This window comes from Oxyura jamaicensis, chromosome 2 (assembly GCF_011077185.1).
Source record: "Oxyura jamaicensis isolate SHBP4307 breed ruddy duck chromosome 2, BPBGC_Ojam_1.0, whole genome shotgun sequence".
Lineage (NCBI taxonomy): Eukaryota > Metazoa > Chordata > Aves > Anseriformes > Anatidae > Oxyura > Oxyura jamaicensis.
Genome location: NC_048894.1, coordinates 10,270,655 through 10,297,102, shown reverse-complemented (window position 1 = coordinate 10,297,102; position 26,448 = coordinate 10,270,655). Strand labels below are relative to the sequence as shown.

Sequence of the window (26,448 nt, the reverse complement as noted above, 5' to 3'; positions counted from 1 at the left end):
ACATTTTCAGTGCTGTCAGGTACACACAAATTGCTGCACTGATATAGATAGGGATTTCTGGACATTACAGGAGGACTAGGAGCTTTCTAAAGGCAGTTTTTTGGTGGTAACTTGTTTTATCATGGAAGAACAAAATATCTTTAAAAGAGACATTTTAACAAACAAGGACACTCATTGCATGTGAAACTGCACTGAATGAACATTCCATAAAAATGAGAACAGCAAGTAAATGTGCATGTTATTTGTAATTGATACTATAGAGAACTTAGAAGCCAGAATGCAATTACAAACTGGAATTTGGCTATGATATATTTGTTTTACTGGATACCTAAAGACTGAGATGTACTGATCCTTTGCACAGCAGTTTACATACCCTCCTGATAAGAGAAGCTTGAGAGCCCATATTTCTGATCAGTGCAGAGAGAGGTTGAGACAGGTTCCACTGCTACTATAGGAGAGGTGTGGTTTACTGAGTTTAGAACACCATCTGTAATTAAGAATAATTAAAAGTATATATATAAGATTTTCATCAAAAACAACAAAACCCCACTCACTTATTAGCTTATAGGAGAATGATGATTACAAAGATATGTGCAAGTAATGAACTTCATGAGTTTGTTTGTAAAAGTCTCAAGTACATATTGCAAACTCTTTCCTAAATTAACAAACTACTACTAGACAAATCAATGTTTCATCTTGTTTCTTTTCATTTTCCAAATTCCTGCTGCATCATTTATGCCACTGTACAATGTATTTCATTAAAATTTGCCATTTCAGAGCTAGCATGAAGACAGCTATGTTAATTTCATGCTCCACCAGTAACAGAGGAAAAAATAAATTACTGCTTAATAAACAGGAAAGACAAAAGTGAAGGAAAATTGCTTTTATAAAGTGTTATTTAACAGACAGTAGTTATCCTGGAACAGTTTACCATGAAAAAGTATGCATTTACCTTTTAATAACATTTTAAAATAAATGTGTATTCAGAGCTATTTCAATATGTATTCTTTGTCAGATACTCCTGATTTCTGGATTTGCACACTGAAGTTAATCTCATTTAAGACTAAAGGCATAACGCTTCCTAAGAATACAGCATTAAAATCTGCTTGCTCATTTAAGCAACTACATGAAATTGTAAACATGCATATGACAACTAGCCCACTGTGCAACACAAGACCAAATGTCTTCAATCTACTAAAAGAAATCTAATGTCCATCAAAAACCAGCTAATATTTACTTTAACATGGCTATTGCAATTAAATATGCTTGTGAACAAAAGTTTTGTGCGTGTACATGGTTTTGTGTCCTTGTGTCCCATGTGTGTTCTTTTGTCCCCTGCACCAAAGAAAAGGAAAATTAAATTGAGGGTCTCATTTTGCAATAATAAAATCATTAAAAAAAAAAAAAAAGAAAAAAGAAAAAAGAGAAAAAACAGCTTTACTGTTATGTGTTATTCTTCATTCTAGGGCACAAGTAAAATGGCACCAATTTACAAATGAGATTGAGATGAATCAAGGCTCAAACTGCTGGAACGTACACCTCATTCCCAGTCTCTCAACATACAACTACATATATATTGAAAACTTCAGTTAGATTAATGACTTGATCCTCTATTTAAATTTGCACTGAAAAGCAATGATAATAAGCATAAAGACCCATTTATTTCCATCAGATTCATAAACTCTGAGGATCTCATACACCAATTCAGTGCAGATTTAAATACTTAGGACTGGGTCTACTAGTATGTCAGTCACATGCTGTAAATAAAGTTCTGTAGGTTTTGAATTTGTCATCTATGGATTATACAGAAAAAGTTTAGAAAAGCTTTTGGATCATAGACTAAGGGACCAGAGGTGTAGAAAAAGAGAAATACAATGACAAGAAAATGTCAATGGATAAAAGGTAACCAACAAACCTTTTGAAAAATAAACTTTCTTCTGGCTTCCCAACATGTAAGTAACTCTAACTTAGGTTGTATCTAAATAATGGAACAAATGACTACCACATTATTTTTTCTTCCTGTGGTGCTATATAAGGAGCATGCCATGACTCTCAATTGGCAACAATGTTAAGAGATTTTATTCATATGAAAAGTCAGAAAAGTATATTTCAAGGTTTTGCTCCAACATGAGATTAATAGCAGAGAGCTACTGGGCTCCAGAATCCCCTCAACAAAAGGCTAAAAGTAATGGACTTCTGACTACAGAAGTCAGAATTCAATTTAGTCCATTACATAAGTTACCTCTGACACTCAGCCTTCATACACTACTTGCTTGCAATGATGTGATTCCCCAAAATTATTCATGTATCCTGAACAAATGCTAGCATAAAAATACAGCTATTTAAGTAGTGAAAAATATGAGAAGTTGCAGGTTATAAGTGGCTGCAATAAATGATAAATTGCCAATAAACAAGCATAAACCTGATTCAACCTTTAGAATATCTACACAGAATTCAGAAGTGATAAAGTTACATGGGTAATTTTCAGAAATTCATAAGGGTGAGATTCAAAGCAAAGATTGAGATAAAGGTATCTACATAAAAATGAGCTGTGGAAGATCTGTAAGTGAACTAAATCTAATCTATGCAATCTATCCAGTTAACCATACACAGATATCTACATTAGGATGAGATGAATAGCTTTCTAGATCCTATGAAGTAGCATTGAACTGATTTTAACAGAAGTTATGCATGTATATGCTTTACATATCTCACATGAAGAAACATCAACATTAAGGTGACAATTTGCAGATTGTGACCTTTAAGTGGTGTCTGAAAAAGCTTTGTGCTTTATAGTCTTACATTACTTTGATTTTTTTAAATCAAAATTAATATGTAGGTTTAAGTGTAGATAAAAAAAAAGAAATATATTAAGGCAAATAACGATGAAAATTGGTTAATCTAGTGCTTTCAGATGAGGTAGTAGATGAGAAGTCCATTTTAACATTACAGCACTCTTTAGGTTCTATATCTGGTTCATCTCCCTATTCTCATTGCTTGATGCACATTTTAACTGGCTTACATTTCTTTACAGCTATTATTGATTAGTATTTTTTACTAGACTAAATATCCTCTCTGAACTGCCTAAACTAGACTATTAAGAATTGGCATTAGTAGAATTTGTAGTGGAATTGTTTTACTGCCCATGAAGTGACTAACAGAATACATTCAGTATCAGAATGATACTAACCAGTGGAAAAAGTCGGAACTCTAAACGTCCAGTCAGTTTCACCAAATGGCATATGAGGGTGCATTCTTGAGTCTTCTCGAAGATCCCACACCAACAACGAACCGTCTATTGTTCCAGCAAAAACTAATGTTGTTTTACTGGGACTAAAGCAGCAACATAACACCTGTTGAGTAGTAAAAATATACATCGCTGATATTACGAAAAAGACTAAAATATGCTAAGCTTGAAATATGTTCTTCTTAGGCATGCAAAATGAGAAAAAAAAAAAAAAAAAAAAAGAATACAGGTTTTTGCTGCAGAAGGACGATTTACTTAAAAGAGTAGCAAAAAGTCCTGACAACATCTGATCCATGAAAGGGAGTCAACATAAAAACAACAACAAAACTTTCTCTAACTTCTAGTGTTAGAGCATAAAATGGAATGAGGTTAGTACTCTATGCACTAGGCTCAGATGTGTTTTTAGAAGATGACGTATCATGCAGCAAGACAAATACATATCCATGTGTATATATACATACACACACACATAATAAAGTCATTTACTCAATGGGTGACTATACAATGTTTTTAAAACATACCTCTGAGTCACATATTAAAACTTTCTGAGGGCTGGACGGCTGCCAGACATTCCAAACACATATGATGCTCTTTCTTTTCAGTAAAGCAACACTTGCTTTTTCAGGTAATCCATGAACAGAAAGTAGTGCCTGCCTCTGAACGTTAGACACATGTAGGCAGGATATTTTCCGGTCTAAACCATTGAAAAAAAATCAAGAAAACAAAGAAACAAATAAAAAAGTAAATTCATTGCAGATGAAAAACCATAATTAGCTGCTATAGCAACAACCAAAGAACCTAAGACATAGTTATGAGAATGTTTCTGTTAATAGTAGATTGCTTTTGAAGCTATACAAGAAAAAAGAAGGGACTGGAAAATGAATCCAACAAAATTAGAAGTAAAGAAGAAAGCAAAAAGGAATAGATTCAGGAAGTTAATAGTGTGATTATCCTGGGCATAAGCAAGCCAATAAAGTCTGATCTGATATTAGTATATACAGAGAAAATTAAGCTTAGTCTCCAACAGGAAACAGCACAGGCCAGGCTTCTGGTTCATCTCATGTGTTCATGTTAGGATACGTATGTTTTTGTATTGTAATAGGTCTTCCACGCACAATTACAGATATTTTTCATTTCTCTTTTCATCTGAACTGTCAGTGTTTATATGGGGAAGATACAGCTGCAGTTCAAATATATCAGGCAAATATATTCTTCCTTTGAATTTGCTTTATTTGTAACTTTGGCCCTACTTTCACCCCGAGAAACCTAGGTGAAATTATACTTTGTGGGATGGATCTTTAGCAACTGGGGCAAGAAAACATATGCAGGACACCCTGATATCACACTAATCACTGGCTATAATTCTGGTTCCACTGCAGCTAGGATGCTGTGATGTAATCCATTTGAAACCATTCTGCACTGGATTACTGCAAGATTAGAACAATTACAACAAAAGTGAGCTTTACATCATCTATAGCCTGATATGTGCTGTTTGCAGTTCAGTTATGACAAAGAGCGTGGTACTTAGTTGAAGGAAGAGTTCACACTATATACTAAAAGGTGTATAATAAAGTTCCCTTACCATGGAGGAATGGCTGGTTAGTATTTAACTGGAAACAGCTATCACTAATAGACAGACTGGTTTGTCGAGATCTTAGTTTCCACCTGGGCTGTGTTGCAACTTGATCTTCCTCTAGCAAAACAGCAATCACCTTTCAAACATAATTATATTTACAGAAGTAAAAGGGTCGTCTTATCTTTCAGCTTTGCTATTTCTAGCTTTCAAAAGTATGTGGATGAATTTAATAAACCTTTATAATCTTTCTTATTAATTTTATACTTTTGCAAATACAGCTTAACACAGACGTAAAAGTTACATAGCTCTGGTTCCATGCCTTCGAAGAGAGATGAATCTCACTGATAATGAGTATTATTTAAGTAATTTATTTAAATTAGTCATTACAAGTACTGTGAGTGATATACCACACGGTATAGTTTACTTGCACACAACTCACAAAAGATATAAAGTACATAAGTGTACCTGGCCAGCAGACCGGAGGAAATTTGCTAATCTTTGTGAATCAATTTTAGGTGTTAGAGCTGCATTGGCTGACATCTCTTGGCTTTTTATGGGACCTATGAAAAAAACACAACAACATAATAAGAACAATGTAATTTTTAAACAAGAGGAGAGCGGCAGGAATCAACCTCTCTTCAGCAATTACAGTACTGAATAACAAGTTCTGTTAGGGAATCATACCCATTGCCAATAGAAACAGCAATCCAGGAGGAAGAAACTATTTCTGCCACTTATTCCCCACCCTCTCCATCAGGGGATTCAGAGTGCCAACTGAAAGTTGCTACAACACAGCCTGCCACAATACAAATTCTGACATTAGGAGGATTCAAAAGAGAAAGTTTATGTGCATACATCCAAAATTGACTAAGATTAAAACATTCTTTACCTCCAGATACAAGGGCACTTTCTCCTGGATGCTGTGTCCACTTCTCCAATGTCTCAACTTCCTCAGTCTGAACATCTCTCTCAAGATTGTCCTCATTACACTGAACATATGCCTGAAGTATAAAGACAAAGTGATATGGGTAAAAATAAAATGATATAGGTAACATGGTGAAGAATGACAACACATAATTGAACAGAATGTAAATATTCATTTTAAAATTGATGTGCTCAACCTCTTCTATTTGCAAATTCAGACCTAAACACACTGACACAGATAGTGTAACCATTCTGTGCATGCATATTTAACCACATTTTGCACAAGAGTACTAGCCCTACTGAAAAAATACACAACTTCTCACACCACATGTAAAGACAAAACCCAGCATACCTGGGACACAAACATACAGAAAGTTCTTTTTAAAATGTGGAATGAAAACAATAAATTCCTTTTCTAATATGGAAAGGAAATGGTGTATCTGGCCAAAAAACTTTGATATTATTGCTTTATTGAAATAATTTCACATGAAACATAACTTTTATTAATAAGCTATCCTATTAGCTTTAGTAGCTTTGCTTTGCAAAGAAAACTGTTTTCCAATACAATAAAAAGCACTTGCAAGATTTAAATATTATTATGTATGTTACTCACCTGTTTAGTGTTCATTTTACCATAATTTCTAATATACATGTCATACTCATTTACAGGAGGTAAATCCAATAATGAAAAGGTAACTGAGAAGTCCAGATCAATTAGTGGGAGAAGTTCTGCAATCCGTTTTCTTCAGAAAGCATTACAAGAAAGAAACACAAAAATAGATAAGACCAAGCATGTTTTATTCCACAGGAAAAACAACTTGATTTTGTACAGTACTGCCTATTTAAAAATCCATTGATCTATTTGAAATCCTATTGTTCCACTTGTATGGATGTGTGGATAATGAAAAAACAATCAATCTCTGTCACAATTTACACAATAAACTACCCATTTTAATGTCATAAAACTGTTAAAGATATTATTTCAAGAGTTAACTCATTGAATTACATACAGATGTCTGTTTACAAGTTAATCCCGTGCTCTTGCCATAGTACAGATCTCTTGGCAATGGGGAAATTTTTCTTGTCTTCTCTGTCTCTCTCTTTCACTTTCAGATTTTTTTAGTACACTTAGTATAAATACAATCCAAACACAATTATGGGTCTGTACCAATTACATATCTAAACAGTCTTTCAGATGCATATTTTAATTGCAATTTCTTCTCAGTGAGACAAGTCTTTAAAAAGGAAATAGACTAGAGCAACGCAAACTGGAATTGCTCCTCCAGTGGTTTAGGCTGGATTTCTCTGTATGCATAAAGGAAATTTTCCCATCTCCTTTTTGCTACTAACTATATCTATTACATTTTCTTACCCATGTTACTACTTTTACTTCTTCACACCATTCATACAATTCATATACTACTTTTTCACAGCCATTGTGGGAACAGATTGCTGAGAAATAATTCAGATGCATGCAAGTTGCTTCCTAGTTACAAATCTTAATGACACATTCAGACAAATTCATACATTAAAGGAATTAGCCATATAATTATACTTACAAGTACAGAGTACAAGCTCATTTATGGGATCTTTTCAGTCTATTAATTGGTAGCAATGCATTAGCACAGTATTAAACTCCACAAACCCTTCATTTTTCCATGAAAAATGCTAGTTATCTTCACAAGCTATGTTGTTAGCATGTACTGAAAGTTACATACATAGTTATCTATACATGTTCTGCACAATGGTGCTGTATCCGTTTGTGTGAAAGGCGTTTGAATCAGACCGTGATGGGTAGATTCACTCTACTAAACTTCAGTTGTCTGAAGTTATTTATCTGAACTGCTTGCCCATATTCCCTCTATAATCAGGAGAGAGTGACAAACATTTCAGAAGGCAATTCTTCAGGGAGAGGTCTTCCTGAATTTCCTAATATTTCTCCACTACGTAGAGAGAAAGGCTAGGCAATGAATTCGTATAAAATCTGGGCCTATTAATTTAAGCAAGATGAGTTAGCGTAGACAATAACATTTCCCTTATGTGAAAGCCACTGATGAGCAGCCACAAGGCAATGGAATCTAGTATTAACAATAAAAATGAATGTTCTTGGTTTCATGCATCCATTTGATTTAACTGAAAATCAGAGACACATACAGAGCTTCAGATATATCAGGAACTCCTGGCAAGTTCCACAAGAAACAAGCATCATTTTGTTTCTTTAAAACAGATGTGTCTTAGAAGTCTCCAATCTAGATCGATTTTAAATCAGTAATAACATGTTTTTACACCAACTGGTGTTATCCCTAAAAAGGAATATGCTATTTTGGCAACAGTATGTACCATATAGCATCTTGAATATTTCAAGAAATTATAGGTCTGCAGAGTCCTGAGAACAGCTTAAAGGCTTGCTCTTTAGTACTGCAAGTCAGTATCTAATTAAATGACTGATGAAACATACAGAGAAACCACAATGCTGGCAACTCATTCTGTAATAAAATGCTACACAAACTGATACACAGATAGATTTCCATTGTAAAATGACATATACCAAAGCCTACTTAAATAATTACTCTTAGGTTGCAAAATTATATTTTGACTCTAAAACCCGCAAGTTTGGAAACTTCATATATTTCAAAAATGAAAAAATATGACATCTTACATATTGAGGCGACATTTTATGTGGATTATTTAAAACACACTTACTTCTGCTTACTAGCCACACTTCTGCTATTTTGTCGCTGATTTGCCTTTTCAAAATCCATGAATATTCCACAAAACGAGTTTCTGGCAGGAGGATATTGCCCTTCTGTGATATTATAAAATGTTGTTAGTGTTATAATTCACACTTTACAGTGCACTAAAATGTAAAGCAGCAAGTACAAAAAGCAACAGATTTATTACCACAAAGCTACCAAAAAATTTACTTTGCACATTACACAACCTCTAGCACACTATCAGTACAGTAAGCTTTTTAACTTTAGTGATGGGACAGTCTTTTTCCCTTATTATGGTCCTTTACCAGTCAATCAAGATGACCGACCATTGTAATTTTCATTTTTAGAAGGCTTTGATACAGAAAGTGACTCTTCCTTTCTTCTGTCATTACCCTGTATACAGGGTATGACCAATTGAAAAATCGTATCAAATTCACACATGCTACACGAGGTGCATACTACACCTCTAAATATGAAGTCATCTCTACAGCTACCAGAGGACCTCATTAACAGAAACATAAGTGATGCCCTTGGATGAATAAGCAAAACATTGAGAACTGTTGTTTTAAAAGCAACAGATAATAGAGTAAGTCCAGTATCTGATGTCGTCTTGATTTTACTTTCTTTATTAGGTAGTATTTTTAAATGCTCTTAACTTTCAAAAAAATATTTCTAGAATGATCAATAAACATTTTCACTAAAACAAATCAAAATTTTGTCAAAAAAGATTGTTGTGTAATTTACAATAGAGCAGTAAGTGCTATAGCTCAGAATTTATATTCTCTCTATATATTATAATCTATTATTTATTAGAATTCCGTACTGTTTATTAGATCTACAGTTTCAACTCTGTTATTGATTCCATATTGTTTATTAGAAAAATAATGAGAACAGCATAAATCTGCAAGAAGAAATCCATATTGCAATATAGTGGTTCTGACTTGCAATGACAACTTAACTGAATTAATGTTTTAATGCTCTGAAGACCTAGAGAAACTCCATACTATCTTCTTCCGTGACTGTTAGTTCTGCTTTACTGTATGATAACTGGAGTACAAACCTGTCTAAGATTCTTTTGCACAAGGATTCTGTATTGCCATTCACATGAGCAGAAAGTGCAAAGGGGAACAACAGATGCAATTCATTAAATAAACAGATTGGGCACTCAGAGGTATCAGATCAACTGAATGTAAAACTGCAATTCCACAGTTACTTTTCGGAGAAAAACCCTGCATCCTAAAAGTGACATAGAACTACACATTTAAGTAGTAGATGCATTTTTCTCACTATCACAACCAGAGCAGTGGCTTCAACCTTGCTTAAGAGAAGGCCAATTAACGTCACCAGAAGACCCAAACTGCCTAGCACTCCTCCAGTTTTCAAAATCTAAACTCTCTCATTCTCCTTTTAACCAAAATAAGACATGAACTGTTAGTCTGTAAATTTTTATACTTCACATTTTAAACGATTAGCAATGCCTGTGAATCATTCTCTAGCAATGTGAAAAGTTAACAGCACTTACCCACAAACCCAAGTGACTCATCCAAAGGACCAGATTTCTGCCTTTAAGCAGACTTCCAGAAGAAGTGGCGTGTTTACTCATAAATTGTATGTGTTACTCATACATTTAATTAAAAAAAGACTGGTGCCTAGTCACATACCCATGATTGGTTCCTCTTTTTCATTTTTGATTTTCTTTGGCAGTGAAATAGAAATTCTATCATTTTCGGCATTAATTGCTCTTTGAATTTCTTCAATTTCTGATGTTTTGGAAAAAGGAATCTCTCCTAGTTTTTCTTTTGCATCTCCTTCTTCACCACTTTTGCCTTCATCATCGTCATCAAAATCATCTTCATAATCCTTTAGAAGTAATAGTACTAATAAACATGGATTGCAAATATTGTATTTCTCAGGATCTTTTTAACAAATAACGAAATGCACTAGCAGTAAAACAAAAGTATCATACAGATGGCTACAAATCCTCTGACTTAAAGGCACTTAAAAATAACCATTTGATGTAAAAACAATGACGTGTTGATTGCGTGGCAATTTTAACTGGGAGAAGAAAATCCCCCAGTGTTGTCCTTCAGTGCCCAAAATAGACTTTTTTTTTAATATCCTAAAGTAGGAACTGTAGGTTCAGGTGAGTTATGTGTTCTTTAAAGAAAGAACATAATGGTGTTCAGCAGCATAAATGATTCATAGACATATAAAGTTGTTTATTTGGTAGTTTACATTCAAGCTGCTCTTCAATGGCACCCTCAAATTTACATAACTTCCATTCTACCTGTTTGTATGCACGCTTAGACACATGCTTTAATAATTCTTTGGAGCACAGCTAAGACAATACGTCTCATGCTGAAGTAATCATCTAACAAATGATATGAAGAAGCCTTAAAAGTGCTTTCTTCTCTCCACTGAATGAAAAGGGAATGTAATTAATGTCTCAGTGGCAGACATCACACATAACCGAAGTGGAGATGAATTCTACCTTGGCTGAACAAAGATGACAATGTTGTTGGTTCAGCTAGCAATGAAAGCCCACTCAGCAAACTCTTCTGTCTTAACTTTAAAGTAAACAAAAGAGAGCTAAAAATGGGAATCCAATTAAACAAATTAGTGAAGGGATTGCCATGCATCAGTACCTTTTCCAAATAATTTTTTCAATGAAAAGTAATGAGGCCTTTTCTCTCATTAAAATGATAATTTGATGCCATTATTTAAAATATTCAGCATTTTTCACAGTAAACTATTAAATTAATTGAAATCCAGGAAGATAGAAAAAGAATTGTATGAAGACTTCAACAAAAGAGAAAGTTAGTTCCCAACCTTCAATGAAATCTAAGTATATAGTAGAGAGTTTCAACATAACAGTTTATTTTCATATTATTTAGTTAGCCAAGTTAAGGTCACTGTTACCCAGAAAGTATAAGTAAAAGCCATGTATCAACCTGTAGTTTTCATTTCTATTAATAAAATTATTTTGATACCTGAGAATTATTTCAAAAAGGACAATTGTATGGTTTTACTTACTTCAAAATCATCTTCATAATTTTCTGAAAAGTTATCAAATCCTGTGTCTGAATTATAGATGTGTGTACCTTTAATTTCCTAAACAAAAGTAATATATGAAACTGTTATATAATCTTACCAAGAATTACTTTTTTAATCTGCTAAATCTTAGCATAAAGATAGACTAATAGTTGTTCTATTCAGGTATTTCTACATTTTCACAAAAATATGCAACGAATTCAGTTTAGAAATACGAAGAAAGGTGTATTAGTGATTATTACTGATGTAAAATAATAATTTAAGATGATAAAGAACTCAGCTCTACATTGGGAGGAACAACTGATTACCCCACCTGTAATTTTATCAGAAAAGACACAAAAACTGATGTGTTGCCTTTAAATTCAGTAGCATACAGTAGCTTTCATGATGGTGTAACAGCAAAATAAGACTGTTGAACTTTTTTAGGGGAGTACAATAAAATATCTCTATACCCAAATAAGGGGTATAGAGGGACCCTATCTGATAACAGAAGAGTGCAGATGTTGGAACCAGGAAAACAAATACATGGATGCAATGAGAAAATAAAAGTTTTCTACATAAATAAACTTGTTAACATCGAATCTTCTACTATATTTTCTTGCAACAAAATTTATGGCATCCCTGAAAAAACTTCAAAGAAGATGTCTTTCTTACTTATTGATTAAAATAACATCAAGTAATTGCCCTAACATGATCAAAAAATAAAGAGCTTAAACAGCACACACCAATATATCAAATTCTTACTCAGCCTTTTCCTTCAATAGTCTCTTCCAAGTAATAAATTAAATTATCTACATGAAAGGGATTTCAACAAACTTCAAAACAGAAATAAATGTGAGGTTTTATGAAAATTATCCAGGAGCACCTATTATTTCCTCCTTCATTTATAATCCAAGGATAGCAGCTAGTTGTCAAACACAGAGTTAGGCACATAATTGATCCTTTCGTGCCTGTTCATGAGCTTTCTGTCTCAGATAATAGGTTTCAGTCTAGAAACCCATTATCTTTCCACTCCCTGCCAGGACCAGAAATTGGAAACCCGTGAAATTCGTTGTGGGTATTTCAGCAATTTGACCAGCTCAACACCTGCAATCCCATTCTATCAACTGCAACTACAGCATGATCATCGCCATCTAATTTTCACAGAACGTAGTGCCTTCCTCTCCGAAGTAGCAAACACATTATGCAAGTGGAAGCAGCTTATACGGATACCTTGTTTTTCAGAGTCTGATATCAGACTCCTAGGACCACAGTACTTCAGTCATTCTGACTGCCACTTCGTGTCATTTCCCAGATCAATCTTGGGATCAAGAATAGATTGTATTAGTCAGGTTGGCCATTTGGGCAAAACTGGCCAAAATTGGGCAAGATTTCCCCAATTTGTTTTGCCTGCAAGTCTGCAGTAACTAGATCATATGGAAATGTTTTTTTTCCTTATTCCACCTAGTGAAAATAAACGTAGTAATGCACATGTAAATATATTTATACTCTTTGTTACACTAACATCTCTTAATCTTCATATACAGAGCTTTCATTTTTATTAATGCATACATTTATAACACTGCATCTACTGCACATGTAGTTTTTAAATAGCAAAAACCTCCATCTGTCAGTAGTTGTCAAAATGCTACAGTCCTCCTAAGAACCTCTTAAGTTCTCATAGGAAATCAGAATCACCCTACCACAGTTAGGTTCCTACTTTACAAGACCTGCGGAGAATATATTGTCAACACAAAGCAAGATGAGGAAGACAAGCTGGACTATCTGAATGACTCTGGCATTTGGAGTAACAAATATATGATAAAATTAAACAGCACAAAGTGCAAACTCATGGAATTTGACAATTACTCCTTTTGAGTTAGTTCCTAAGTAAGCATCTCATCCTCCTAGTTTGCCTCCCATTGTCAATGAACAAAGAGAAGTTAATGGAAAAGAAATCCAAACTGCTTATTTTTCCCCACAAATTACAGAGGCAATTTAGGGAAATTTAGGTTCTCACCAGACAACTCATGCCTAAAGGTGAGCTGAATCTGGACCTCAGCTGTTGGAAGCAACAGAGGAAGAGAACAGTTTGAATGTATTAGTCATCACAGTGATAAGAGCCAAGCCATACAAACTAAGTCAACGAATACATCAGAAGGCTTCTTTTAGGAACATGTAAGTATTTATGTCATGTACAGTATTATGCGAAGCACCGATGAAAAGTCAGAGTTCAAGTCTGGCCACCCATATTCAAGAAAAATCAATGCAAACTGAAATAAAGAGCTGCTAGGATGATGAAAGGAATGAAGAATTTGGTTTGTAAAGGTCAGCAAAATTAAGTCAGAGAAAGAACAAACTTGCTTCCTACAAGCTCATTAGGGGAAGAAAACCCTAAAAAAGTATTTGAACTAACACTAGCCCTAAAGCAATAATAATAGAAATGTATTGGAAGTTAGAAGGAAATAACATATAACAGAGGTCTTCGGTCAGCCTTGAAACAGATGTATTCATGGCATAAAAATAGTCAGGTTTTAATAGAAGTTAGTATGTTTTTGAAAGATATATGGCTGAAGGATATATGAAAGATAAATGTCTGTCCATAGCATAAGAATAAAGAAAAACATGTCTTCAGTTGGTACTATCATATTTTCTCTTATCAGGACCACAATAATACAACATTCCGAAAGAGAATTTGGATTCTTGAGGATGGTTACAAACAGTTCAAAGTATCATAGAACATTTTAAAGATTTTTTTGATAAAGTTAGGTTGTATCTGCACAGTCTGGTCCAAATTAACCCAAATCTATACAGCTTGTATTCTATACTCACTGAAAACCTACGTTAAGTAATTATTTTTAAAAGCTGTCCATTTATAGAAATACTTTCCTCTCTCTTACGGCAACTGTTTTAAGTAACATATAAAAATTACATTGCTAATTGCATTTTATTTGGCTTACACTACATTTTATTTGCCTATGTCAGCCATTTATAGAAAGAAATGATACAACACAGGGATGTGTAGATGATTTATATTACCTATGTCTAAACTTTTCCCACTTACTGAGAATTATTTTTTTCAGGAGTAGAAGATACTGAAATAAAGTTGAATAGATGGCTACTTTTAATGCTTGACCAATTTATACAGAATAAATCTATTTTCTAATGCTATATCCAAAAAGACAGAGTAATAAATACCTGAAGATCAATCAATATACATAAACATTATTTTATCTTAGAATAGCATTGTATTGAAATACTTATTGTAACTGTCATTAGTCACAACAAAATCACAACATTCTAAGATCCAGAACCAAATAGTTTTACCTCTTGTCTTGTGTCCCTTCTCTCTTTTTCACTGTTTTTTCTTTTATCTTTTGGAGTCCTGTTGAAAAAAAGAATGCCAATTTCATTTGTTAACTTGGAAGAAAGCACTGGTTTTATTTTGTTTGTTTGCTTTTAGAAAAAAATGCTGTTTCTTCCTGAAAATGAAAAAATGAAACTTTCCAAATATATATATATATATATATTTCTACAAATACTTTTATAGATCTGTTTATGATATAAAACGATAATGAAAAAGCTAGTGATTAATCAGCCAAGAATTTCAAAAAAACTTGTTCAAGTGTAACACCTATAATTGCATCAATACAAAAGAAAAATTAAAGAGAAAAAAATATGAAACCTACACATCTTTGAGTTTTATTAATATCTGCAGCCAACTGTAGATCAAGATCAGACTGGCGTAATATTCTCTAAAGTTGTAAATCAGACTGACATTCAAACTGGTGTTTCATTGAGGGGTTTCATGTATAAGGTCAATGCAATCAGGGCCAGAGAGGAGGAGTACATCAGCAACCACCTCTGCTCTGTAGTGATTTGTTTGATTATTTCAAAAGCTGAGTATCAGACTTCAGGAAGGGAGCATTCTGAGTTCTTAAGAACTAAGTGAGTGTTCATATTTACTGGTGGTTGGAGTGATGAACATGAAAAGGCAACAATAAAAATTTCCTTGACACTGAACTGGGATTTAAGGACATTCCTGTATGCTATAATGCTTTCCTTGCCATTCAGGAATAGCTAACTCCTTTTTACCAGTTACGCATAACCAATGTCTACCCCACAACACCCCATCAGCAACTGCTGCAAAATCCAACCTTCTGTAGTCTGCGCTGCTTGACACAGCTGAGTGCTGCTGCTAGGAAGCATCCCAACATAGAGGGTTTATTTCTGTTTTCTTTTTACAGGAATACCCTTCCACAATGATAAACTAACACGGAAGTGATTTGTCTCATTCTTAAGAAACTGTAATTATACTTAGCCAACAGCAGTAGGGACTTCATTGTCTCTGTCGGTGTCCCTAGACACCAGCACGGCGGTCTGTCATTGAGCTAGGAAGCTAAACTAGCATTCAGGAATGAGAACTGTGACTGATGACGTACACAGAGAGTTATACTTCAGAAAGTCATATAGGAATTTCACAAGGCTAAAATATTAAAGAATGCAAAGAGAACTAGAACATATAGAAAACTTCTAAAAGAGATTTTCCATTTGCTAATAAGAAAATTTGGAAATATTACTCTGAAATTTTACTCTTCCTAATCAGGACAGCCTTGACCTTTCCCTTTTACAACAACAGTAGTACTTTACATATCATCCAGTGGAGCAGCTGAGTAGAGATATTCATACTGAAATAAACAGTTTAAGAGGGTCCTACATAGCTTGTCACGAATCATACGTTTGTCCACAACTGCGTAGTGAATTTCAGGTGGTAGAGCACAACATTTCTATCTCCCAAACTAAGTGCATATATCAACATACCTGTTGTTTGCAAGGACTGCAAAATCACAGAATCACAGAATAGTCTAGGTTGGAAGAGACCTCCAAGATCACCGAGTCCAACCTCTGACCTAACACTAAACCACACTAAGTCCTCCACTAAACCATATCCCTAAGCTCTACATCTAAACGTCTTTTAAAGACCTCCAGGGATGGTGACTCAACCACTTCCCTGGGCAGCCTATTCTGCCCAGGGGACAATGTCTAATATTACCCTGGTGTAGAAAAATAATTAAATGGAATAAAAATATACACATTTTTAAATAAATCATCTTGGAGGAAAAGCCCCAGATGTTATGAGAACAAGAGTTCGCGCTTAATGTTTCGGTTGTGATTTTATCTTAGTAGATGTCAAATAAAATACATTTATTTTAAATCTCTGAATTTACCTTACATGCTGATGGCTCATTTTTTCTTCTTGTTGATTCTCCTCCTCTTTTTTGTAGTCGCTGTTCTGTAAAAGAAGTCACACATTCACAATCTTTATAGGATATCTTCATGTCATTGTATTAGTAACAATGGCTAAAAAAATACTCTGGGCCCACTGTAAACTGCTCGTCCACACATGAATTGTTAGCCCAGTCATTGGTCCAGTTTTGCCACAGGCCAAATCTCCTAAGCATTATCCTAAATAATCCCCAGATATGGCTGAAAAACTGGCAGGGACTAAGGGCTATCCTCCATAGGCATCTGAATGTGGCCATACTGCTTCAAAGAATGGTATTTTAACAGTAGAGACTGCAAAAATTCACATCTGTTGAACCCAGAGACGAAGAAGAGTCTCATGCACTTCTAATTCCCAGTATATGACTTGCCTCTTAAACTCTATATTATGTATATTATGTATGTCTATGTTTGGAAATGTACTATATAGGTGATTCAAGATAAAGTTGCTGTTATCAGAAAAAGGAACTTTGAAAGAGAAGCATCAGCATAGGTGACTATTATTTGTAACAGTTACTTCAGTAAATTTCCAAGGAACTCAATCCCCAAGCAAGCTGCTGATAGACTTTTGAATTCTGGTGCAGAAAGTCAGTCACAGAACTACTTGTGCTGGGTCCCTACATTGAAGATGCCTAGTATTTTCACTAGAACATCCATTTCTGACCTTTTCTTTGGGAAGCATGTACATACTCACTCTTTAATAAGCAGAAGAAACTACTTTAGACCACCTGAATTGTTCTTCGTGCCATAAAAGTCATCTCAGATTTTAAGAGTTAAAAATTGCTACAGATTTCCTCTCATTCTAGTACAATGAGAACTTACAGAAAACAGTAACATTTCCAAGTTTCTGATTAAATCTCTATGATACATCATCATGCTCTGTAGTTATATATAAAACATTTTTAATGGCTTCAGAAGTAGAGACAACAAATACAAGGGATCTATACTCATGTGCCTAATTGTGAGTTAGATGTACATGCTCCCTTTATAAGAAACATCAAAATAGCCTCTATAAAAATCCTGACTTTTCTCAGGCAGTCACTACATTGTAATGGATTTAAATCTCTACTTCACAATGTTAATGAAAATTTTCAAAGTCATAGCAATCAAGAATTTTATGAAAAAATACATTTCTAACATACACAAGTTTTCCATTTAGATTTCACGGGTAGAATCAACTCTGGATTAGGACACCTAAATGCATATGTAATATGTTAACCTATAACCTTAGCCTCAAATTTCAGAAGATATTGATATACAATTCTAGTATTTTCATTATATATCATTTCATGATATATCAACAATTAGAGTGATAAGTTAATGCATTTAAGCATTAAAAAACTAACCCTAAGATCATGCTTCTTTCTTTCATTTTCTCCACTTTTTACTCTTTTATTAGCTTCTGTTGGATGTCGTCTGTCTCCATGGGAAGATCCCTCTTTCAATCCCTTTGACTTGTGCTTTTCTTCCTCTTCCTTGTCATAAGGTTTATGACTTCTCTCTTTTGAAAGCCTCTCTTTTCCTGGCCTAAAAGAATGTTCTTGTTTTTCCCTGTATCTCCTCTTTTCTTCTTTATCCAGCTCTTGATCTTTCTGTAACTTGTGTCCCCGTTCACCTTCTTCAATTGCTAAAAATTTGTCAATGCTCTTTTTGGTATTGTTATCCTGCAATGAGAAAAATAACATTAAAGATTTAGAAAGTTATACAAGACTTTTATTTTACAAATCCATCATTTTAATGGCCAAAAATAGACAGATTTATTAAGTACCAAATCTCTTTCTGCTAGTGTGGATCTTCCAGCCAATTTTTTTTTTTATCAAATATGATAGCAAAGCAACTAACTAATTATCACATCACTTGAGATTCTCAATAGTTCTTCAGAAACATTGCATACTTGGTTACAGAAAAATATTTGGATTATGTGGTAGTCTATCGTAAAATAGGATGCATACTTACCAATATCCTTGTAATAATGGATATAGCAGACAGAAAAATTTGATGAAGCTGTACAAAAATAAAGCTGTTTGCTATCCAACTTTCATTTTACTTTAAAAAAAAAAGGAGTGAAGTATTTCCTTAAAACAGAATGGTTCAGATATATTTTGTTATGTATTTTGTACACTTGTGAGAACCTTACTATATATGGCACTCTTGAATTTCTAGAGAGTGGGGTCTGATTTCTTCATTATTTTGCAATTTTATCTTATTTCATTACAAAACACTTCATTCCTTTCTCTTTCTTTACCTTCTTTCCTGTATGTCTTCTTTCTTGCTCTTCATCTCTTGTTTTCTCCTCTTCTTAAAAATACATGTAAAAATTAATGAGCAGACTTTATTATACTCAAACTCTGTATGTAATTAACTCCAGACTAGAAAAAAGCATTTCAGGGATATTGATTTCTAAAACATAATAGCTTTCCATAATAACAGATCGTTCATTTGAAATTCTCTCTCCAAAGCTGGTTATTCCTGTTTCCTTCCTGATGAACCTGTCTATTCTCAATTGTCTTTTGTAATGGTAAGAGAAATGACACATGCTACTAACTTCAGCAATAACCCTGCAACTTTGGAATTCAAACTGATCACTCAGTAGAGAATGCCTGGGCAGGAAGGTATTCTTTTCAAGTCAACTGACCAACAAAAGCAGTGAAATTCACTGCCTCTTCAGAGGAAAGGAAACCAGCATCAAAATTCAAAAAAGAACCAAAATAAAACTAAGTTACAACAGGATTCTGTAAAGATTTATATTTCAGTAGTTACTCCAACCTGCCTGTGTTCATCCTCTCTGTATGGCTGCACAGTACTTCTACCTAAATATCAACTGTTTCAAAGTAAAAGAGCAACACAAAGCAACATACCCAAACGATGTCTGCTTTTTTCTCTTTTTCTATAATGTTCTTTCTCTCTTGTTTCAGATGGTTTCAGATTATTTTGCAGGTCTGTTTGCTTTATCTCATGTCTTTTATGCTTTTTATCACGTTCTCTATCACTCTCCCTGTCTTTATCTTTCAGTACACTGTATCTTTCCTTATCCAAACTCCGCTCTCGAAGCTTATCTTGGTGTCTCTCTCTGTCACGTTCTCTGTGGTGTTCTTTTCCCCTTTCTCTCTCTCTCATTTTATCTCTGTCTCTTTCAACAGATTTAAATCTCTCTCTCTCTCTTGTTCTTTCCTTGCTCTTCCCTCTGTCTTTGTGTTCATCTTTATGAGTGCCTGTGTCATGAACAGCCTTCTCTTTCTGCAGTTTCTTTTCTCTGTGCTTTTTGTCTTCGTTTTGACCCTCAGGTTGTGGTGCCTGGAGTACAAATAATAATAGTAATATATTAATTAATTTAGCAATCTATTTAGATATAGTATATACATGTGAAAAAAATCAATTTCTGGATGCTAACTGAATTTAATTTCCCTAGCTGTATTAAAACGCTGATATATCTCTAGGCTTACTTTGTATGTAAAATTGCTAACACCATATCAGTATTTATTTTAAAGAGAACTAGTAAGTGAGATTCATAAGCTGTGTTTTCAACATCTGTGGAAAGAATTTGGTAAAACAAATAGTGTAGAACTATGCATCCTGTTTAGAGTTAGGTCAAAAAATTATCAGAGTATCTTAAAGGTGTTAGCTCATGTAGACAGAAACTGTGCCATCTTGTAAAATACATAACAGAAATAAAGAGCAATGACAGATAACTGGGCATTCTGCAACTGCCTATAGAATAGAAGATTTGCTTTTACTTGAAGAGAAAGCAAAATACAGCATATAAAAGTTGTAAAAGAAATTTTTTGGCCTAGATCCCATGATGATGCTACTATTCCTATCTTTATTTTTATTTTTAACATAACAGATTATATTTGAACCTTCTTGAATCAAGTACCAAAACTCCCACTAGTTTCACTACATCCACGATTTTAGCTATTTATTTAATGCAGAACAAACAGAACTTTCTTTGATTGCAGTCAATGAGTACACTGAATTAAACTTTATCCATCTGTTTCACAGAAATGAAAGCCCAACCACACTACTTCTGTTGGAACCAAGACATTTTGTCTCAAATATGTTTGCTTTACCCTATGTGAAAGTAGAGGAAATGTTACTGAGTATCTAAAAAGTACAAAGTACTTATACTGTAGCACTAACATTGAAGCAAAGGGGGACTTTGGCAGAAAGCTAAGTGGACAAGATGAACAAGTAGGATATCTTTTATCAAAGAATTAATGAGGATCTGCACAAGACACAGAAATATACATATTGCAAAACACCTCTTAAAAAATACAGCACAAAATGAATATGAATGTTGTTACTAACTGGAGACTGAATATGTTTGGCCAAATGCCATTGGAGAAAGTAATTAACCAGCTTAAAAGCACATGACAAATGTAATAGGTAATAACAGCAATTACAATATATAATATGCGTGTAGGAAACTGAGTACGTATATATAAAGTAGAGCTGTAACTTGGATTTGGGCAGTTTGCCCATTGTTTTATGTGGCCACTCTTTCTGAGAAGAAATGTCTCCTCATTTCCAACCTGAACCTCCCCTGGTGCAACTTGAGGCCATTCCCTCTGGTCCTATCACTAGTTACCTGTGAGAAGAGGCCGACCCCCAGCTCTTACCTTTCCTTTCAGGTAGCTGTAGAGAGAAATGAGATCTTCCCTGAGCCTCCTCTTCCCCAGACTAAAAAAAAACAGTTCCCTCAGCTGCTCCTCACAGGACTTGTGTTCCAGGCCCTTCACCAACTTCGTAGCCCTTCTCTGGACATGCTCCAGGGCCTCAATGTCCTTCTTGTAGCGAGGGGCCCAAAGCTGAACACAGCACATGAGGTGCTGCCCCACCAGAGCTGAGTACAGGGGGAAAATAACCTCCCTGGTCCTGCTGGCCACACTGTATCTGACACAAGCCAGGATGCCATTGGCCTTCTTGGCCAGCTGGGCACCCTGCCAGCTTATGTTGAGGTGAGCATCAATCAGCACCCCCAGATCCTTTTGCTCTGCATGGCTTTCCAGCCACTCTGCCCCAAGCACTTATCCATGTTGAATCTCAGCCCATTGGCCTCTGCCCATCGACCCATCCTGTCCAGGTCCCTCTGCAGAGCCTTCCTACCCTCCAGCAGGTTGACACTTCCCCCCAACTTGGTGTCATCTGCAAACTTACTGAAGGTGCAGTCAATTCCCTCATCCAAATCATCAATAAAGATATTAAAGAGGATGGACAAGGAATAGTGTCTAGTGGAACAAGTAGTCAATCTTCTCTGTTTAGACTGTCAATAAATGACAGTTGTGCCAGGGTACGTTTAGGTTGGAAATTAGGAAACATTTCTTCTCAGAAAGAGTAGTCAGGCATTAAAACGGGTTGCCCAGGGAGGTGGTGGCATCACCGTCCCTGGGGGTGATCAAGGAAAGGTCGGACGTCGTGCTTAGGGACATGGTTTAGTGGGTGACACTGGTGGTAGGGGGATGGTTTGACCAGATGATCTTGGAGGTCTTTTCCAGCCTTAATGATTCTGTGATTTCTGTAAGGTAACTTAGTATCAAAAATAATTAAAATAAAATAAAATTACCCTAAGATGTTTCTTAAGTTCTTCTGATTTCCAGGTATCTTCTTTGGTTCTTCTCTAGAACAGAAAAGACAGCAAAAGGCAGTAATCGATTTGCAGTGAGAAATCACTTAACAAAGAATATTTTTTCAAAGGACAGGATCAAGCTATATATAGCAAGTAGCATAGTATCCTACATAAAATCCCAAATATATAATACGTGATTGTTAAATTTTGTAGAGAAAATGTAGGTACATGTCAGAAAACAAAGTAAGAAATCTAATGATGCTAATAGCCTAAAAAGAGCATAGTCAATAGATATTACATACGGAAGTTTGAGATTTATTTTAAAACAGGCAAAAAAAGAAATGTAGCCAACACTTAGACTTGATTTTGCAGTGCCCAAAAACGTACATCTGCCACTTTTCTGAGGTCAACAACTTCCATCTCACCACCACCAGAATATGATGCTTTTTATATATGATAATGATTTCCCACTTCATTCTCTGCTTTTGCAGACCAACAAATAGAGAGGGACCCTTTTTAAAGCTTGAAGAAAAGTAATACCTTTGAGAGCACTGTCCCTCTGTTAGTAAGTACAAAAGTGTCAGAGGAGTTGCTGTACACACAGAAATAAATGTTTAGGACAAACTTTAAAAGGATTTATCTAAGTTGCTCACATGTCTACTAATTTAAAAGTCCCTATACATTCATTTAAATCCAAATTAAGATTAGTTATTTAAGCCACACTGAGGTTTAACTCAGTTCATGCACCTGAGAACACAGGGAGCTCATCAGCAGATATTAAGTGCCACAATTTTCTGAACTCAAGAAGTTCTATGAAACAATTTGACATTTAAGCATCTGTCCCCTAAACTAAAGGTCAAGTGTGTTGCCTTATGAAGTCCTCCGACAACCTCTTTAAAATACCAAGAGGGGGCTCTTCACTCGTAACCTAGAAAGACTGGAGTTTTTCAGAACTTAACCTCAAATTCTGTTTAAAATCTTAATGTCGTTAAAAATGTATGATTCTCTTTAACTGTGACTCTAAAGAAAAAGAAACAAAAGCAGTACGATACATTTCTGCAGTCTTAAAGCCAGAGAAAAGTACTTTATTCTTTACATGTAAATATTTCTCTCTCTCATTTCCAATACGAGTTACCTATTTGAGAGCTCAAACAGCATGAGTGAGAACCTTGATTTGACAGAATAGAAACAATAGAAGGAGGCTTTCTCAGACAGTGTGGCTGTACAAATGCCTCTGGATCTTTGGCAGTCTTAAGACATGCCAGCACACCTGAGAAAAATTAGATCAAAGTTTAGCATTCCATCACAATTCACTAACCCATCTTTTTTCAATAAAGAGGTTTGTGATGCACCACAGGTAGTGAAACAGAATCAGAATGAAAGCTTTTAGAGTGTATCTAATGTAATGAAGTATCACAAACCTTACCACTCTTTTTTCCTCACAGTACTTTATTCTGTGCGTTCACTAATTAACTATTTGTAAAATCCAGACTGAAAAAAATAGTAATAACAAAAGTGATTTTCTAAATTGTTTTCTAAAAATTATACCATGACTTTTTTTTTTTTACATTTTTTTTTGCAAAAATGTCCATGATTTTTACAAAAAAAATGATACGTTACCACTGCTTTTTAAAGTGAAGATGTAACATAACTGCACAATGATATGTTGTAGTAGGTTGTTTTTTTTTCCCTTTATTTTGGAGTTGTACTATTTTTTCATAGCACAACAGCATCACGCAAAAGTTATGTGGGTCCCTAAAGCACTATAAGCCTCAGCAGTTACAGAGGTAGCAGCTATCTAAGACTTTTCATTTATGATCTGAATCACGAACAGTTTTGGGTGTTTTCATCAACAACCAGATCCCTTCAGCTGGGAGGTCTGCGGCTGATGCAGCCACACCAACGAGAAGAGTAAGAGCTAGTGGAACTCCACTCTAGTGGAATAATCCTTATTCCTCCAGGGGATATAAGGAATAAGGGCTTCCTCATGCTACGTGGGTGACAGTCTCATCGTTGCGGTGACAAAACCGAGAGACCTGAGCCCCAGGGCAGCAGCAGAAGCGCTGGGGCCGCCAGCTGGCTGCGTCCCTTCACGCCCAGGGCCGAGCCGGGCGAGGAGCGGCCTCGACCAGCAGCGGAGGAGCCCGGCTGCCGCCCCTATCTCCTCTCCTCCGCCTGCAGGCCCTCCTGAGGGGCACGGGGGCGAGGCGGGCCGGCCCCACCGCGGTCCCCTCACGTCGCTCCCGCAGCCCCGCCCGCCGCTGGCCGGCCCCTCACCTTATCGCCCTCCATGGCGGGGGGCGGCGGGGAGCCGCGTCCCGCCGCCACCGGGAGGGCAGGAAACGGCGGCGGGAGGGCGTCCAGGCTCGCCTAGCGACCGGCAGCCGTGGGCCGGGCAGGGAGGGACAAGGGAACCCGCCCCGGAGCGGGCGGTGCTGCGGCCGCACGGCGCGAAGGGAAGGGAAGGGGAGGGCGGCCTGAAATGGCGGCCGGCTGCGCCCCCCCTGCCTCCGGCCTCGGCGTGAGGAGAAACGACGGCGCCTCAGCGGCACGTGTAAAGAGCTGCAAATGTAAAATAATAATGATCTCATAAATAGCATCGGAGCTATTTTTTGCAGCAGGGAGCAAGGGACGGCCTGCGGGGAAGACGGGCGCTGCTTGCACGGCGAATATTTGCACCCGGCTAACGTGCTGTGCGATTAAAAGGCTGGCTGAAAACTCCCCTGGGCGCTTGAAGTTTATTTTTTTCTTTTTATTAGGAAAAAAAAGTTGCAACTACATGAAAGGGGGGAGTGAGTTTACTGAAGTATTTGCTGTTAACGTTTGGAGAAAGCTGATTATCGAGGGGGGGCAAAAGGCATTTCGGCATGTGAGAAACAATCCTGAAGTTCAACAGGAGTCGTCATTGACTTCAGAGATAAAATTTAACCCTGAGTTCTTGACCTTAAATAGTCGGTTGGCAAATATATACAAATACGTACAGCCTTGATGAAGATTTCTCCCATCCATGTTTCCTTGCTTTTGAAACGTAAATTAAAAAGGCTGTAAACGTCGTCTTTCTCTCTGAAATATGAAGTATTTTCTTTTATCGTGTACCAGGAAAGCAAATTAAGCAATTAGGATAAAAACAATGGTATTTAAAAAGAAAAAAAAAATCATGGCTTTTAAGAGCTATATTGCACTAAGCATCTATGAATACTAAACTATTTATAAACATTCATATGAATAATTTAGCAGTCTTTGGCAGAGCAATAATAATACATAAGCATTTTTTATATCTTCTTCCCTGAAAAAGCAGAAATGCATGTACAAACCATCCTGGATTAATTCCAAGAGTTTTTTAGTCAAGGTGGTGAAGTGTTACAAGTGCATGGAACTATGCATCTGCTTAGTAAAGGATATTCTGCACATGTGATGTCCTCCATACCAATGCTGAAGGACAAAAACTACCTTCAAGTGCTCTAATTGAACTTGTTTTTAATAACAATACAGCAAGCACATATACCTGAATGTAGTAAATGGGACAGCAATACCAAAGACAGGACAGAACAAAATACCTTTTTCCAAGTTCTGGATGTACCATCTACTTCTTTAGAATATGCCTAATATGTATTAGGTACCTCATATACCTAATATGTATTAGGTACCCCCCAAAAATGTCAGTTTTGGCTGCCAATAACTTTATTCTCCCTAGCAGAGTACACTAGTCAAGCAGCTGTATGACGAGAAAAATCACAGATGTGGGAAGGCACCACTAGAGGGATTGTACAGAATTTTGCAAAGCTTAAAGCCAGCATCAAACAAGCTTAACTGCTGCATGAGAACATAAGTTGGAGGAACACTTGTGGAATAACAGAGCTATAATTTGTGCATGTCTTTGTTTTTCCACCATTAATCAAAATAAATGACAGTTTGTCACCAATCTAGTGAGGAAAAAGAAAATGTCAGTAGTTCTACTGTTTTTCTAAAAATGGGTATTAGAGTAATGTGAACATATATATATATATATTAAAAAAAAAAAAAAAAAAAAAAAAAAACATGCACCTCTTCTATCACTATACAGCATAGAAGGATGCCAAGGAGCGAAGGATGTCCTACATTCCCTTGGAAA

The 26,448-nt window shown here is 35.7% G+C and overlaps 1 protein-coding gene across 1 annotated transcript in view; it reads right to left on the bottom strand.

Annotated features, from left to right (window-relative positions):
* Positions 1-24,877, bottom strand: part of DYNC2I1 (dynein 2 intermediate chain 1) — a 33,290-nt gene extending 8,413 nt beyond the window's left edge. Inside the window, exons 1-17 of the mRNA XM_035318790.1 lie at positions 24,615-24,877; positions 22,335-22,388; positions 19,633-20,068; positions 19,020-19,072; positions 18,121-18,438; positions 16,720-16,784; positions 14,819-14,876; positions 11,495-11,572; positions 10,123-10,321; positions 8,451-8,553; positions 6,361-6,490; positions 5,713-5,824; positions 5,289-5,383; positions 4,830-4,959; positions 3,769-3,941; positions 3,191-3,353; positions 374-487 (exon numbers count right to left, since the gene is read on the bottom strand). Of these exons, the coding sequence (XP_035174681.1) occupies positions 374-487; positions 3,191-3,353; positions 3,769-3,941; positions 4,830-4,959; positions 5,289-5,383; positions 5,713-5,824; positions 6,361-6,490; positions 8,451-8,553; positions 10,123-10,321; positions 11,495-11,572; positions 14,819-14,876; positions 16,720-16,784; positions 18,121-18,438; positions 19,020-19,072; positions 19,633-20,068; positions 22,335-22,388; positions 24,615-24,629 (2,296 nt within the window). The 5' untranslated portion in view covers positions 24,630-24,877. The remainder of the gene's footprint in view (positions 1-373; positions 488-3,190; positions 3,354-3,768; positions 3,942-4,829; positions 4,960-5,288; positions 5,384-5,712; positions 5,825-6,360; positions 6,491-8,450; positions 8,554-10,122; positions 10,322-11,494; positions 11,573-14,818; positions 14,877-16,719; positions 16,785-18,120; positions 18,439-19,019; positions 19,073-19,632; positions 20,069-22,334; positions 22,389-24,614) is intronic.
* Between the last annotated feature and the right edge of the window lie 1,571 nt (positions 24,878-26,448).